This window comes from Sinocyclocheilus anshuiensis, unplaced genomic scaffold, assembly GCF_001515605.1.
Source record: "Sinocyclocheilus anshuiensis isolate Anshui unplaced genomic scaffold, SAMN03320099.WGS_v1.1 scaffold179, whole genome shotgun sequence".
Taxonomy (NCBI): domain Eukaryota; kingdom Metazoa; phylum Chordata; class Actinopteri; order Cypriniformes; family Cyprinidae; genus Sinocyclocheilus; species Sinocyclocheilus anshuiensis.
Genome location: NW_015549577.1, coordinates 727540 through 743869, shown reverse-complemented (window position 1 = coordinate 743869; position 16330 = coordinate 727540). Strand labels below are relative to the sequence as shown.

General features: G+C 37.8%; 1 protein-coding gene across 2 annotated transcripts in view; it reads right to left on the bottom strand.

The window, feature by feature from the left end:
• Nucleotides 1-4087: 4087 nt before the first annotated feature.
• calcrla (calcitonin receptor-like a) overlaps nt 4088-16330 on the bottom strand; it is a 36938-nt gene continuing 24695 nt past the window's right edge. For both annotated transcript variants that reach the window (XM_016445622.1, XM_016445621.1), the window contains exons 3-13: nt 15549-15702; nt 14871-14984; nt 13817-13929; nt 13621-13712; nt 13400-13526; nt 12796-12949; nt 12655-12715; nt 12354-12420; nt 11180-11398; nt 8996-9037; nt 4088-4703 (exon numbers count right to left, since the gene is read on the bottom strand). In XM_016445622.1, coding sequence (XP_016301108.1) covers nt 4485-4703; nt 8996-9037; nt 11180-11398; nt 12354-12420; nt 12655-12715; nt 12796-12949; nt 13400-13526; nt 13621-13712; nt 13817-13929; nt 14871-14984; nt 15549-15702 — 1362 coding nt within the window. In that variant the 3' untranslated portion in view covers nt 4088-4484. The remainder of the gene's footprint in view (nt 4704-8995; nt 9038-11179; nt 11399-12353; nt 12421-12654; nt 12716-12795; nt 12950-13399; nt 13527-13620; nt 13713-13816; nt 13930-14870; nt 14985-15548; nt 15703-16330) is intronic.

Here is a 16330-nt window from a genome sequence, read left to right as displayed (position 1 = left end):
CTGCCGTATCTTCCTGAAAACAGATGCATGCTATTTATTTAAGGCAATGACGCAGGGCACTGTTGAAAGTCTTGGATAAAGCAGAACATACAGTGAACACACATTCATGTGGGCAGAGGAATGAATGCTTATCTCCTGTCTGTCAAGTGCTTTGGTATGTTAGCCCACCTGTTTCGCCAGCCCTCAGTTTCGGTGGACTTTCCCTTTGATTAGACACCATGCTACGTGCTGAGAGAGATTTCATCTTTTAGCTTGAACACTGAACATATTCTGTTGAGTTGGAACAGAATAAATGAAAAACCTTGTTAATGTGAACGCATTCTCTTCAGTGTTCAAGCTACAGGAAAATGGGCACCAAAGTATAACATTTCAGACTGAATTATATTGATGGCCTCATGTCCCAAAGGCAGTTTTTTTTTCGTTCTGTCATACAACTGTTTCATAGTTTGTTTTCCATTTGAGCCTTGTAAAGACAGTGCTGAGTGCTCTCTGGGATTGCCCCATTTACTTAATGCTTTCCAAGATGGTGGACAACATATTTTGTCAATTTAATACTGCACTGGGGCATGTCAGAGGAAACATCTGGTGGGCCAATACTTCCTAGGTAGAACTTTTTCTGTAGTCTTTACTCACAGCATGATGCCCTTTAGTTCTCATAAATATCTGATGACATGCAGTCCAGACATTTACTTTTGTAAATTTACACTAGCAGGTAGGAATTCAGCAATGAACAGACTTTAGCTGGAAAAAGAACTCTTTGTTATTGTCTTCTTGCATTATTGACAAACTATTTTCCTGTTTGACACTGTAAAGCTGCTTTGACACAATCGGTATTGTGTACAGCGCTACAAATAAAGGTGACTTGACTTGACAATGAAGCAGCTATACCATCATCTTATTTTTACTGTTTACATTTTGTTTTCCATTGTTTAACTCTTCATCGGAACAGATTTGGAGAAATTTTACATCACTTGCTCAACAAGTGGATCCTCTGCAGTGAATGGGTGCCGTCCGAATGGGAGTCCAAACAGCTGATAAAAACATCACAATAATCCACAAGTAATCCACACCACTCCAGTCCATCAGTTAATGTAGCTATTGTTAAGCAAAAAGTTGCAAGTTTGAAAATAAATCCATCAAGACTTTTAAAACTTGAAACCATTGCTTCTGGCTAATACAGTAAGAGTAATAAGAGTCCTCTATCCATAATATTGCTTTCTGCAGAGAAAAAGTAATCGAGTCTGAATCAGGAGAGAAATATTCACACATCAAGCACAATTTACAAGTAAAAACAGTTCAAAACAGTTCTAGACAAATATATCGGTGGATTTTGATGTGAGGGGACAACAGGGGATGGACTTTTTCACTGGAGGAAGCGTTTTTGTATTATAGACTGGTACTTTGACCAGAAGTGAACAAACTTTTCCCTTCCCAATATGCTAACTGATGGACCGTGGATAACTTGTGGATTATTGTAATGTTTTTTTATCAGCTGTTTGGACCCTCATTCTGACGGCACCCATTCACTGCAGAGAATCTCTTGTTGAGCAAGTGATGTAATGCTACATTTCTCCCAAATCTCTTCCAATAAAGAAACAAACCGACTATCTCTTGGATGGCCTGAGGTTGAGTACAATTTTAGCAACTTTTCATTTTTCAGTAACTTGGCTATATAACTATATACTGTTTTTCTTTTTTTATAGGCAGACATAGATATTTGATTGAAATGTAGCATAGTTGTTGTTAGACTCGCTATTTTACAGAGCAGTGGTCATCTAGAAAAATTGGCTTTAGCTTTTAGAGAGGAAAGTCCTTCTGGTTCCTAAAGTATTGTGTGTCCGTGTTCTTAAGCCACCTCATTAAAAATGCACTCGATTGAAGGCAGTTGAAGGACATGTTTGATGCCGAACATGTCTTTGCGAATGGACGTCATTAGATTGCCCTTGGAATTGAAGTAAATTGGCTTCAATCCTCTTCATTGTGAAGAGTGGAAACTTTGATGTGCTTTTATGTTTTGACCAACATCTCATCCCCACCCCAGTGCTTTGAATGAAACACACAATATTAACACGCCAACAGGACACTTGAAATAATCATCTATACTTACAGAATAATACGATACACATGATTGCAACACTGCCCACATTTTATGGAATAAATGTTACATAAATACACCTCAAGAGAACAAAAGACAAATTACATTCATACAGAAAAGAACATCTGAAGTGGTTAAATTTAGGAGCAGCATATACACAATACAACTTGGAAAGCAAAATTTACTTTCACACAAAGTACAACCTTAAATACCAGGTCAAAAAACGACAAGCAAATATGTGTATGAAACATATGAAACCATCCTGCAGTGAGTGTTTTATTTTCACTGAAACACAAATGATCACAGACAACACAACAGAAATATGAAGAAGCATTATGAGCAACAGTAATTGGCACACATTCATGAAAAATAAATGACATTCAAGGTAAAGAATATTGTGTTGAGTCTGATGATGAAAACCTGATGAAATGATACAGTGGATGTTTGATTGGCATTTGTTTACATGCTGTGAAGTGCTGTGATTTGCAATATTAATACTGATTTGTTCTGAATCCAGAATGAGTCACGTTCCTGTTTAGGGTGGAAGAAATGCACACAAATCATGTCTGCAGTACAAAGCGATATTATGCACACCCCCATAAAATATTCAAATGTGATTACAGCTAAGAATATAATAATTACATCATTAGTACTAGCACATTCCCGCATTTGTAACGTTGTCAACAATTCTGTTCACAGTTTAAATATGCATATGGACAAAAGCAGGAATTAAATTAGTTCACCCAAAAATAATATGCAAGCTTGTTTTCACATATGTGCGAACCACATAAATTGGCTCACTGAACAGAACCGATCCAAAAGAATAATTTATAAAATATACAATTTATATAATAAAACTCACAGTGAATACTGACTTACATTTCAGTCTGTCATGTAAAATGAACAGATTAAAATTTAAATATTGTATGACTTCTGAAAGCTTAGAATATAGTGTATGAGTCAGAAGCGGTAATATTTATATAACTTTTTTTTTTGACAGATGTGGCCACTACAAGCTATCCTTGGAAAGAGGGGAGTCAGATTAATCGGAAATTCTACTTTTGTCCACATACGGATTTGGAAGGAGATGAAGGCAAGTAAATAACGGCAATTTTCCTTTTTGGGTGAACTATTTCTTTAAGCATTATGAAAACTGGTTGTCGGATTGTTGATTGTCAGAAGTCTAAAATGGAGTGAGTTTAGGTAACGCTGTGACATCAAAGGAAATGAATAGTGGGTACATTATTCAAATCATATGGAATGTAATTGAATTTAGGTAGAGTGGGTGAAAGGAATCCCTGCCTTTGACACAAGAGAGTGAGATCTCAAACTCTCCAAGCATGTTATAGGAAAAGTTCCTGAGTAACACTCTAGGTGGCGGATTATTGTACCTTATTTCACAAAAGCAATGTAAAGAAACATACATGACTGAGCACAAGCATGTTAAGAAATATGAAGTCAAAAAACACTGAAAATGTGGCACGTGTAGTATAAATTTAATTGTGAAAAAATAAGCATATAAGTTGAGAAATATATTTTAAATAAAGTGGTAAGCATGTTTTTGTACTGTAATGCTTCACACGGAGTTCTTACTAAACCTAGAAATGTTACATAAATTCTGGTTCAATCTCCAGTGTCATTTTTAGGGGTCCCTAAAACAGGTGTTTATGAATTATTATACAGAATACTCACACTATCTGTGATCTGTGTCAAATAATGGATGTGAAGTGCTGTGATTTACGTTGAATCCTTCAAATAAATTAGCGACTAAAATAGAGCATACTAATAATACTAAATCTTCAAAGTTTCAATATAGTTATTGTCAAGATGAACAATAATTGGTTATAATACGGTCTGCACAGGAAAATAGAAGATTTACCCCAAGTCATTATTATAAAAGAAAAAGTGGCACTGGCTTTTGGGCACTCTTCATTTTTTTATGTTTCAACATACATACAGTGTTTTTTTTTTTTGTTTTTTTTTAAATATAAATTTCCTATTAGTGTGGTCATCATTTGGATTAGATTTATAATTCATTTTTATCATCACAGGGACAAATATAAGACAAAGAAGTGCATTACACATGAAATCTGACAAAAGAACTGAATATTTACACTTAATTCCACTGCGCACAGCAGTTGCGCAAACTAAAATACTGTAAAGTACAAGGACCAGGCCAGTAATGCTTATATCCACTTAACATTAAATGAAGGTAGCAAAATGTTTTTCAGTGTAAATTCTAGGAGAAATGCCTGTTCTCCACCCTTCAGAGAGATAGAGCAGTGAATTATGGGTAAAAAGGTCCAAGTCAGCCATGTGACAGCTGTCGCTATATCCAACAGTTTATTTATTTATTTTTGAAAGCGGCATACTGCCACATTCAGTGGCATCAGGCAAAGGGATTCTCTGGTTTTAAGGTGCTGCTGTCAGTGTCATGGCAGTTTTTGCCATTCAAGTGTTCTGTGTGGCCGTCGATGCTGTAACAGCCCTGGACCTCCGTAATGGAGGATGCAGTGTACGACGCAGACCTCAGAGCATCAGAATGTATGATTGTGCTTCCAAACTGTATGCGGTACTGATTCCAGTGCCTTCTCAAAACCGCTTGGACCTGAGGATGTTATGGACAGATGATCTGCTCAGTCAACAGAAATCACTAGTAATGCAGCATAAATAATCCATTACCTCCTTGGCTGAGCCTTTAACAGTTCACTTTTAATTTTAGTTTTACAAAATAACATAAACTAGTGCATAAAAAACATAAAATAGTAAAATTTCGGGGAGGGTGTAGTGACCAAAATCATACCATTAATTTAATCATTGTTTGAAGTTGTTTTTGTTTTTTTATATTAATAATTAAATTTAGCAAACAACAAAATATAATATTTGTAGTTATATAAAACTAAAACCATGAAAAACTCAAAATTTAAATAAATTAGAACTGAAATAAACTACATAAAAAGTTGCAAAGGTAACATTTCTCATTTAGTTTAACTTGATACTAAAATAACTAAAACGGACACTGAAATAAAAATAAAGAAAAACTATACAGACAATAAAAAACAAATACTAATAAAAATGACAAAAACAACAAAATGATTGCTATAATAGTGTCTCAGTGATACTAAAATAACACGGGATGTTGCTTAACCATATGGTAATATATATTTTTGCATATTGTAATTTAAATAATTACTATACAAATGTACATAATCTAATTTGATTATTTTCTCTGGAACACAAACCAAGCGATAGTTTGAGAGTTTATTAATGACAAATTAAGTCTGCCATCAGTGCTAAAACAGTACTGAAACAAAACTCAAAACATATATTATAAAATGTGTCGGGTTACAAAATGCACTGCTCTGCATGGTTCCCCGAGAGGAAACGAGACGCTGCGCCCCCTAGGGGGCACTATGGGGAATGCAGTCTGCATGACTGGGGTCTGAAGCATGTGTGAAACCATGCCAATCTATTGGCCCACCTGGCCCATGACGTCATAGGCGGGATTCCCGAAAGTATAAAAGGGCACCTGCCGAATAAGTCATCCACTTAGCTGTCTGAAGGAGACGTCAACAGGCAGGCCGAAGGCATGGCAAGGGGACGCAGCATCTCGTTCCCTATCGGGGAACCATGGTTACATGCGTAACCCGAGATGTTCCCCTTCTAGGGAACTCAACGCTGCGCCCCCTAGGGGGCACTATGGGGAACACAATCCAACCAAGCCGTGCTGAGGCGTATACCTGTCCACCTGGTGGAGGAGCACCAAAGAGGTGACATACATACACCAAGCCTTTCCTCAGAAAGGGGCCATGCCACTGACGCCACGGGCCACTCACGCAACTTGGCAGAAACGGGGAATCCGAATAAAGGAAACATCCCACCCAAGTTAAGCGCACAGCTATCACAGATGGCTATGCTATATGAGCAGAACTAGCCTGGACACATAAGACCACTGAAGAGGATAACAGAAACCCTCCAAAGGAACTCAGAGATCCCAAAGGGAAGTAACTGCTGAGCTAGAACATGGCTATCCTCGGATAGCAATGCCCCTAAGGTCTTATGAAGGCTTGTGGACCAGAATGACATGACATAAGATAGCCTCCCTACAGAGCTGCCTAGACCACTGAGAGTGGGCCATCTACTTACTACCCAAACAGGGGAGAAAGCACTGTCCAGGCAAGGGCTCAAAGAGACCGCTACTTAAAGACCCTAAGAGGGGAGCAGTCACTAAGCTAGCACATAGATATCCTCAGATAACTACGTACCCAGGAAGGGCTGGCTGAGCTAGAACATGGCTATCCTCGGATAGCAATGCCCCTAAGGTCTTATGAAGGCTTGTGGACCAGAATGACATGACATAAGATAGCCTCCCTACAGAGCTGCCTAGACCACTGAGAGTGGGCCATCTACTTACTACCCAAACAGGGGAGAAAGCACTGTCCAGGCAAGGGCTCAAAGAGACCGCTACTTAAAGACCCTAAGAGGGGAGCAGTCACTGAGCTAGCACATAGATATCCTCAGATAAAAAGGGGAGCAGTCACCGCCGAACCAGGCTATATCACAATGTATAATGGGTAATTATACTTTGTATAAAAGCATTAACTTTGTTGTTTTGCTAATACTTCAAAATGAACCTGTTAATGTCTGTTGGTGAGCACGTCTTCACCATTCAAAATCAAAGCGCACTTTTTCATTTTATAATGCCGTATTATCGCTCTTCTTCCTAGTAGGTGCATTTTAAAAATGTTTTCCCGATGAATCCTGGACTCCTGCTCAAAATGATAAATTAATATAATGACAGCTACAAAAAAACAACAACAATAAGCCCGCAAAACTGTTGTCATTCCATCCTGACGGATGGACAGCCGTGACAGCTAATGGAATCCCGGAAAATAAACCATGGAACTTTGACCAATGAGAGAACAGTTTACTTGCGCGTGACTTGTATTAACAAATTTGGTCTGTTTAGAAACTTTGCTGTGTGAAAGCGAACCTCTCCAAGAATAAAAAGCAACATTGTAATAATTTTAATCCCTGTTTTGGAACAAAGCAATCGATCTACAGGTGTGAAGGCACCCTAAGATAGATAGGCTCTAGGAAAAAAGGGCCACTCCATAGGCGCATAGACATAGTGGGGCACAGCTAGCCTCAGATAGCTGTATTCAGGTAAGCCCCTCCCGCCATACCAATGGCTGGAATATAACCACCCTCTATACCAAGGAGGTCCTCAATCCGTGTCAGAGCTTATACAGCCTTCCTACAGAGCTGCCCAGACCATAAAGAGTGGGCTATCTACTTACTACCCTAGCAGGGGAGATAGCACTGTCTAGGCAAGGACTCAAAGAGACCGCTACTTAAAGACCCTAAAAAGGGGAGCAGTCACCGCCCCATAAATATATATATATATGTACTTAGGAAGGTGTAAGAAGGGAACTGACTGAAAAACTACCCAGACCACCAGAGTGGGCTGTCTACTTATGACCCAAAGAGGGGAGACAACACTGTCTAGGTAATGGCTCAAAGACTGCTACTTAAAACCCTAAACAGGGGAGCAACCATTGAGCTAGCACACAGCTATCCTCAGATAGCTGAAATCCAGGAAAAAAAACACCCCAGGAGCGGGCTCAGTGCAACTGCATTAAAACACAGCTAGCTTCAGGTAGCTGTAGTTGAATAAGCTGCCCAAACCACAAAGAGTGGACTATCTACTTGCTCCCTTAACAGGGGAGATAGCATTGTATAGGCAATGGCTCAGGAGACCACTATTAAAGACCCTCGAAGAGGGAGCGGTAACTGAGCTAACACATAGATATCCTCAGATAGCTATGTCACACAGGAAGGAGCTACCAGAAGCAGGACTGACCGAACTACCAGACCATAGAAATGGGCTTGTCTACTTAACCCCAAGAGGGGAGACAGCACTGTCCGGGCACAGGCTTTTAAAGAAACCACCACTCAACTAGAGTAGGGCCGAGCTTGCAGACAGCTTATCCTCAAAAAGATATCTCTCCTGGCAAGGGGACCACTGCAATACCACCAGCCATGGCTGTATAGATAAATCCAAAAGGTGGCAACAGCACCGCTACCAAACAGCCATCCACAGATAGCTATAATGCGGAAAGGGTTAATTGCAGATAAACATACAGCCAGCCTCAGATGGCTGTATCTACAGTAAACCTACCCGGCCACAACAAGGCTGGAATATGACCATTCTCAGATGGCCATCATACAAAGATCCCCTAAACCAGGTCTAGTCCACTTTAGGCTAGCCGCCATTGTGTTATTGACCAGAAACTCACAAGAGGGAGATTTCAGACCATCAGTAAAAAATTCACTTTGCAGCGAATATATATAAACATCATTAGTCCAAAGTCAGAGCCTGATGCAAGCAGTGGTCAATAACACAAGGCGGTGGGGGGGGAGAGGAGGTCGAGGGAGAAAGATGATCAGGACGCGCCGGGCGTCGGGACACAGAGGATAACCGCGCCTCTTATTCAGCACGTTCCCGAGATCACTTCTTCCCCTGTCAGCGGTAGGCTTTCCTCGCCAACTCCTAGAGGGAGGAGGGGCGCGGTTAGCGATGCTAGATTTCTGATCTTGTCTATGAGCCTCAGCCCTAGACCAATCATCCCCCTTCAAAAAGGATTTGGAGCACCGGGGAATGAATTTCCTGAAGGCTGCCGATTGTGCCTTCGCCTCCCTGAACCTTTCCACAACTGCCTCGACGGAAGTGCCAAAAATTCTGGTCGGCGAAAGCGGAGCATCAAGAAGAAAGTCTTTCTCTTTCTTCCCGATGGCCGCGAGGTTAACCCACAAATGTCTCTCCATAGCCACCATCGCCGCCATTTAACGCCCAATGGGGGGAATGAAACTTTTCATTTTAGCTGGGTAAACACTTACCTCTCCGTTGAAAAAGCAGAAGATTGTGGCCACCAACAGTCCCTTAAAAATAAAATCAGAAATGCACATCAGCAGTAAATCAGCATGAACTGCTATCTTGCACTGCTAAACTATAATCTCCTATATCACAACCTCTTCACTAATCGTTTCTCAGATGGCGACGAGTACTGTTCTCCCTTGTGTTTTGACACATTTTGGCAGAGCGAGTGCTCTTGATGTGCACAGAGAGTCATCTGGGATGACACGCCTGTTTTGTTGCATTATTCATTGTGCCGATTCAGCTAGGTCTAGCAGTACCAGCTGTCCAAGGCTTCTCACTTTGCTGTTTTCTTCACAACAGACTACAGATGATTATTTTCTTGCTGCTGAACACCTACCCATCTCAAAATAAATGTTCAAGAGTCAGACTTTTAGGAGGCAAGTGACCTGATCCTAACAATGGCTTCTGTAAATAAATAGTTCACCTCAAAAAAACTTTCTGCCTTGTGTTATTTCCAGCTGTTTTTTCAGTATAACTCAATTGAGATCAAGAATATCTGTGAATAATGACTTACACTGTAAAATACCTGAGTGAAAACTCTTCTTTTGTTTACCACAGAAAAATAAATAAATAAATAACGGCATAGCATTTTGGAACAATATGAGGGTGAGTAATTAATAGCAGGATTTCTAAAGTGACAAGTTTTCTCCTCTGGCTAATATCTACAGAGCTGAAAGATGTTGTCATTTGGTTTACAAGCTTTTTAAGTCACTAATGAAAAAGTAAACTTAATTATAGGCTGTTGAGCTTCTGCCAGTCAAAGAGACAAAGAGATTGGGAAATCATATCTTGTAGTAATAATAAATGCACCTATGCTCAAAATCAAGCACTCCACAAGCGGAAAATACAGAGTAAACATACAGAGTAAACAGTGGAAATAATATTCAGCAAGTCATTTATTATACTTCAGCAAGTATTTAAAGTTAGAAACTAAAACATAATATTGGCTTTCAATTTTTTTTAGAATGATATTCTGACCCTTTCTGATATAAGTGGCATGAAACATAAACCATCAACTAAAGAAAACATCTTTTTGTTTTACTGAATTTTGCTTCAGTGGAAAATTTAGCTTATCTCAGATGTTTATCTAGGATGCCTAAACTTTCAGAACTCCAGTGACAACAAGTATAGCAAGGTCCAAAAGACCATTAGTGAAAATATTTTTTTCCCCTGATTTATTTATTTTTCATAATATATACTGTATAACAATTTGAGTGAGAAGCTGTTTTAAAATTATTTATTTACTTTTCTTTATTATTTATTATTATTTGTTTTAGTTTATTTATTTATTAGTTATTTATTATTTAGTTTTTTCTCTTTATTTAAAATTTAGTTCTCTATATAGTTTTATTATTTTTTTTAAAGAAAATAATACCTTTATTCAGAAAGAATTTAAATTGATCAAGTGACTAAATACATTTACAAAAGGGTTCTATTTAAAATAACTGCTGTTCTTATTAACTTTCTATTCATCAAAGAATCTTAAAAAAAACTGTATCATTGTTTCCACAAAAATATTAAGCTGAAGACTGGAGGAATGATGCTGAAAATTCAGCTTTGCCATCACAGGAATAAATTACATTTTATAATATATTTAAATAGAAAGCAGTTATTTTCAGTTGTAATAATATTTCACAATATTACTGTTTTTCCTGTATTTTTGTTCAAATAAATGCAGCCTAGATGAGGAGAGGAAAGGAAAGGACGTGACATGTGGCCAAGTATGGTGACCCATACTCAGACACATCCAGAGCAGTAGGCAGCCATTTTTGCTGCGGCACCCGGGGAGCAGTTGGGGGTTCGGGGCCTTGCTCAAGGGTCTCACCTCAGTCGTATTGAGGGTGGAAGAGAGCGCTGTAAATTCACTCCCCCCACCATTAGGCCACACTGCCCCCTTGTAAGAGACCCTTTTCAAAACTATAGTCATACTGACCCCAAATGTATGAATGTATTGTATATTTATAAAATCGCAATATACAATATATACTGTATAATGCAGTATACATTTTGCATGATTGTTTTTTTTTTATTGAAATTATATTTTAGGCATTGGCAGATGTGGCAAAAAGTTAATTTTGGGCCCTGAATGTATCTGTAAGATTCTAGAATGAGAGTGACCGTAAACAAATGTGTCTGCTTTTTACCTGATAATGCATTAGGATATGCATAATGTAGTCGTAGATTTCAGCAGAAACGCGTCCCCCAGGTTTGTATGGGAGGAGAACGTATTGGATGCCCAGCAGTGGAACCAGAATGAGCGTGGCGCGGACAGCTTTCATATACAGACTAGACTCTGCATGATGCGTCACTTTCAGTTTGGTGATGAGAACTCGTACGATGTTTAGCAGAAAGAATAAGTTCACCTGGAAGGACAGGCAAGATGAATGGCAAACGCAAAACAAAAAGATCCCAGCTGGCTGGCAGATGTCAGAAGAGAGTTTCTGTGAGATGTAGGTAACTTAAAATCGCTTTAGGATCAAGTCAAGTCACCTTCATCTACAGGTGCATCTCAATAAATTAGAATGTCGTGGAAAAGTTCATTTATTTGAGTAATTCAACTCAAATTGTGAAACTCGTGTATTAAATAAATTCAATGCACACAGACTGAAGTAGTTTAAGTCTTTGGTTCTTTTAATTGTGATGATTTTGGCTCACATTTAACAATTACCCACCAATTCACTATCTCAACAAATTAGAATATGGTGACATGCCAATCAGCTAATCAACTCAGAACACCTGTAAAGGTTTCCTGAGCCTACAAAATGTTCTCTCAGTTTGGTTCACTAGGCTACACAATCATGGGGAAGACTGCTGATCTGACAGTTGTCCAGAAGACAATCATTGACACCCTTCACAAGGAGGGTAAGCCACAAACATTCATTGCCAAAGAAGCTGGCTGTTCACAGAGTGCTGTATCCAAGCATGAGTAGAAGGAAAAAGTGTGGAAGAAAAAGAAGCGAGTTTCACAATTTGAGTTGAATTACTGAAATAAATGAACTTTTCCACGACATTCTAATTTATTGAGATGCACCTGTATATAGTGCTTTATACAATACAGATGGTGTCAAAGCAGCTTTACAGTGTTAAACAGGAAAACAGTGTGTCGATAATGCAGGAGGAAAATAGTAAACATCCTAGTCTTCTTTTTGATGTACTGATACATATAAACATTGTGCTCTGCTACTCAAACAAATTCAGATGGGCAAATACAAACTTCTGGATGTAATTTGCACAATAAATACAAAAAGATTAGAATTAATGTTCCACAAAAAGATACGTTTTGGAAACAAAAAGGACAAAAACATCCAGATGTCTTACCAGCAGTGCTGCACAGATAGGGCCATGAATAATGTATAGCAGAGAAGTGCTTGAACTGATCCAACAACTGTGGATTAGGAAAGAAAGGATTAGCCAAACGTTTGATATGGATCCTTAAACAGGAGTGTTATTTTGTACAATAATTGCTTTACTTCACATGGATTTAGGTAAGAATCTTAAGAAAAATGATTTGCATTTTTATAAGAGTACAAATTACAAAAACTGTAATCTCACTATGATCTCCTACATTAGCAATAATAATTACAAATTTAACTTAAAGCTACAGAACAAGTATACTCACTTATCATTGTAGTAATAACTTCTGGCTACTGCATGTATTGTAGCGGGTATAAGTGGGAAACCTGTGAGATTGAAAGAGGTTAGATTTAGTTTGTGCAATTAATGCTGTGAATAAATTGCTTTGATTTATTCGAAAACTCACCCCATCCAAGAAGGTAGTACCACATTAAATGCTGTTTTTCAGCAAAAACTGCCACAACAATGAGTGTGTGCAAGTAAATCCCTTCACAAAGCATCCAGAAGTAGTTGCAGCCAAAGATGTACAGGTGGATAAACTGGGATACTTTGCAGCTGATCTGAACAGAAGCAACATGGACATTTAATGATGATTAGCACAGCAGATTGGTGACATGCTGTAATGCTTTAAAATTATCATAGAAAAATGAAAATACTGTCATTATTTATTCACCCTTTTGTTCAATAACTGGTTAGTCTGCATTGTATGGCAATAGATGCAAAATTATTATCCAAAAATTCTCATTTTGATTTCCACAGGGGGAAAAAAAGCATACAGGATTGTGTGGAAATTTGTTTTCCGCCAATGGGTTAAAAACTAAAGTATTTGCGGCTTTCTCACAATTCTGACTTTTTCCTTGCAATTCTGAGTTTATATCTCACAATTCTGGCTTTTTTCTCGCAATCAGAATTGTTTGAATTGTAAAATATTCTCAATTCACAGATTTAAAATGACAATTTCTTTATTCTCTTTTTGGTGAACTAAGTTACTGTCAGTACACACTACTTACTGGGTTTTCCTGAACCAGTTCTTGGTTGTTTGCCACTGCTGTTAACCAAATGATAGTGATGATGGAGTTTAATACAAAGGACAAGAAAAGGTTTTTGTGCAGGGTAATTCTCTGGCAGCTCAAACTCCTATAAGCACAAAAAAGATAGCAAAATGACAATAAATAATTGTGATAAACCGTTAAAACATGAATACAGTAGTTTAAGAGACATTTGCACTTACTTGAAATGAAAGAATATGCCTAGTGAGATTAACAAAGATGTTAAAGAGAGCCCATGACCTATTAGCGCCAAGTAGAACAAATTCATTGCGGTCTGCAATCACACAAACAATAGAGTCATGAAGTGTTGAATTCTGCAAGCCAATTCAAATGTGTGTTTATATTCATCTCAAGTGTTTATAGTGTTCATGCTCATACCCTGCGTCCTTCAGTAGTGAGCAAATTACATCTGGTGAAATTTGTCCATGTGCGGTTACTCTCAGGATGCAAGAACCACCGCCCGCTTTCTGTACATATTTTGGTGACCATTTCTGCAAAGAACCAGAATTAAACCAAAACGTGTTACTAAGAGGAGCATCAGTATGGAGTCCAGAGACATAGGGAACAGCTTCATTTGTTTGTCGACTGAAGCTTTTCACCATGTCTAGACTTCAGACATCTTGATAATATTTGCTTCTCTTAGCAACATTTTGAGACATGGTATGTCATAATACTCCTGTCTTGTATTTATGTTGTGCTTTATTTATTTATTCTTTAATTACATTTTTTTTAAATAGTTTTTTATTGTAATTTTTATTGTATCTTTTATTGTAACACATTTTTTTATGAATATATCTTTTTTTCTCCTCTTTTTTTTCTTCTCCATGCATTTTTGTCCTGTCGTTTGGTTATTTAAATGTTATAAGTGGTTAAATTGTTAAAAAAGCACTGTTTCTGCTGGGGTTTTTTTTGTAGAGCAAAATAGTAGCTAAAGTATTTATTTATTATAATATATTATTGCTATTTTTCCAAGCAATTTTTAAGATTAATGTTAGAAAGTAAATAACTTTCATACAAAATTGAACGTGGAAAATGTTATTCATTCATTTGAATTAATTTAATACTAATCCAATTTTTTTAATAATAAAAAAAATCACCCCTTTTTCTCTCTTCATGTATTTTTTTCTATTGTTATAAGTGTCTGGATGTGTTCGTTTAGTTCTGTTTATGTTTTTTAAGTGGTTAAAATAAAAATGAAAATGTCTTTAATATTGAAAAGAAGCTAATCCATTCACCATTTCTTACTTCAGGGCAAAAAAAAAGTCTTATAAGCGTTTTAATAGCCATTTAGCCTATGAATTTAGCATGATTTGACAATGAGGGGTAATAGAGCGGAAAAACTGACAATGACGTATTAGGCAGGTGAGTGGAAAGCACTTACATTGAACCTTATATAGGTGAAAAGAACCTTATACTGAACTCTGATATTCACCTGTAGGGTCAAAGTCCTGGAAATAGTCAGGGCAGTGCTGCTCAGAGGTGACACCAGCCTCTGTGTCGTCCCAACACAACCATCCATCCCAGGTCCTGTTGCACACCGGGCCAGCTAGATACGGGGGGAAAAACCCCAAAACATTTATTGGTTTCTATGGAGACTTGGAAACTGTAACTTCCTGTTATTTTCATTACCACTATTCTTAGTTCTATCAGTCTGTTCCAAAACCTAGTCCCCTATGAGCTATAGGTGTGCTGCAGCCTATGGAAAGCATTCCAAATCAGTTGTGTCTTGTTTAGGATGCTAAGTTCTACTAGGTTTTGGAACAGAGCTAATATTTCACAGCTGTCCTGCCACCCAGTGGGGCCAAATGCACTCTTCCTAACAGAATGAATATGAGCCACCTGAGACTTTGTGTGTTCTTGCTGTACTAATTAGACAGGCTGACAAAAACTACTGTCACAGTTTGCAATACATACTCTATGAGGGGGTTATTGAAAATCAAATTGAATTATTATTGTTATATATTATAAATTTTGCACAACACATTTGTGCTACAGTGTTTAAACATGTTTTAACATTGAAATTACACATATCAGCTTTGTCAGGACACATAATAATACAACTTGATCTCAGTCTTGTAAAAACTCTAATACAGGTATGTAATGTGTCTACCTCTTTTGTCTTGACTGTTGTCCTTCATAATCTTCTGATAGCACTCGAACTGTGCCGTCACAATCTTGTTTCTGGTAACACCGATGTCATGGTACACATTTTGAGGATGTTGTTGCTGGCTTTCGTTTACCTCAGGACTGGCTAAAACAATGAACTACAAACAACAGGCAAATTAGAAAAGTAATGTCTGAGAACAGGCTAATTTCACAAGCAATCATCTTAATCAAGCTTCTTTCCTTAGATGTATGAGACAGTACTGCATTATGTGGTTGTTCTTTAACTACAGACACTATATACAGTTGTGCACATAAGTTTACACACCCCTTGAAAAATATGCAAAATGTTCATAATTTTCACAAAATAAGAGGGATCATGAAAATCGTATGTTATTTTTTATTTAGTACTGTCTTGAATAAGCTATTTCACATAACGGATGTTTATATATACTCCACAAGACAAAATAATAACTGAATTTATAAAAATGACCCCGTTCAAAAGTTTCCATACCCTTGAATTTTAATACTGCGTGTCATTTCCTGGATGATCCACGACTGTTTTTATATTTTGTGATAGTTGTTCATGAGTCCCTTGTTGGTCCTGACCAGTTCAACTGCCTGTTGTTCTTCAGAAAAATCCTCCAGCTCCTGCACATTCTTTGGTTTTCCAGCATCTTCTGCATATTTGACCGCTTTCCAGCAGTGACTGTATGATTTTGAGATCCATCTTTTCAAACTTGAGGACAATTGTTCCTGTGGCTCAGTGGTAGGGCATTGCGTTAGCAG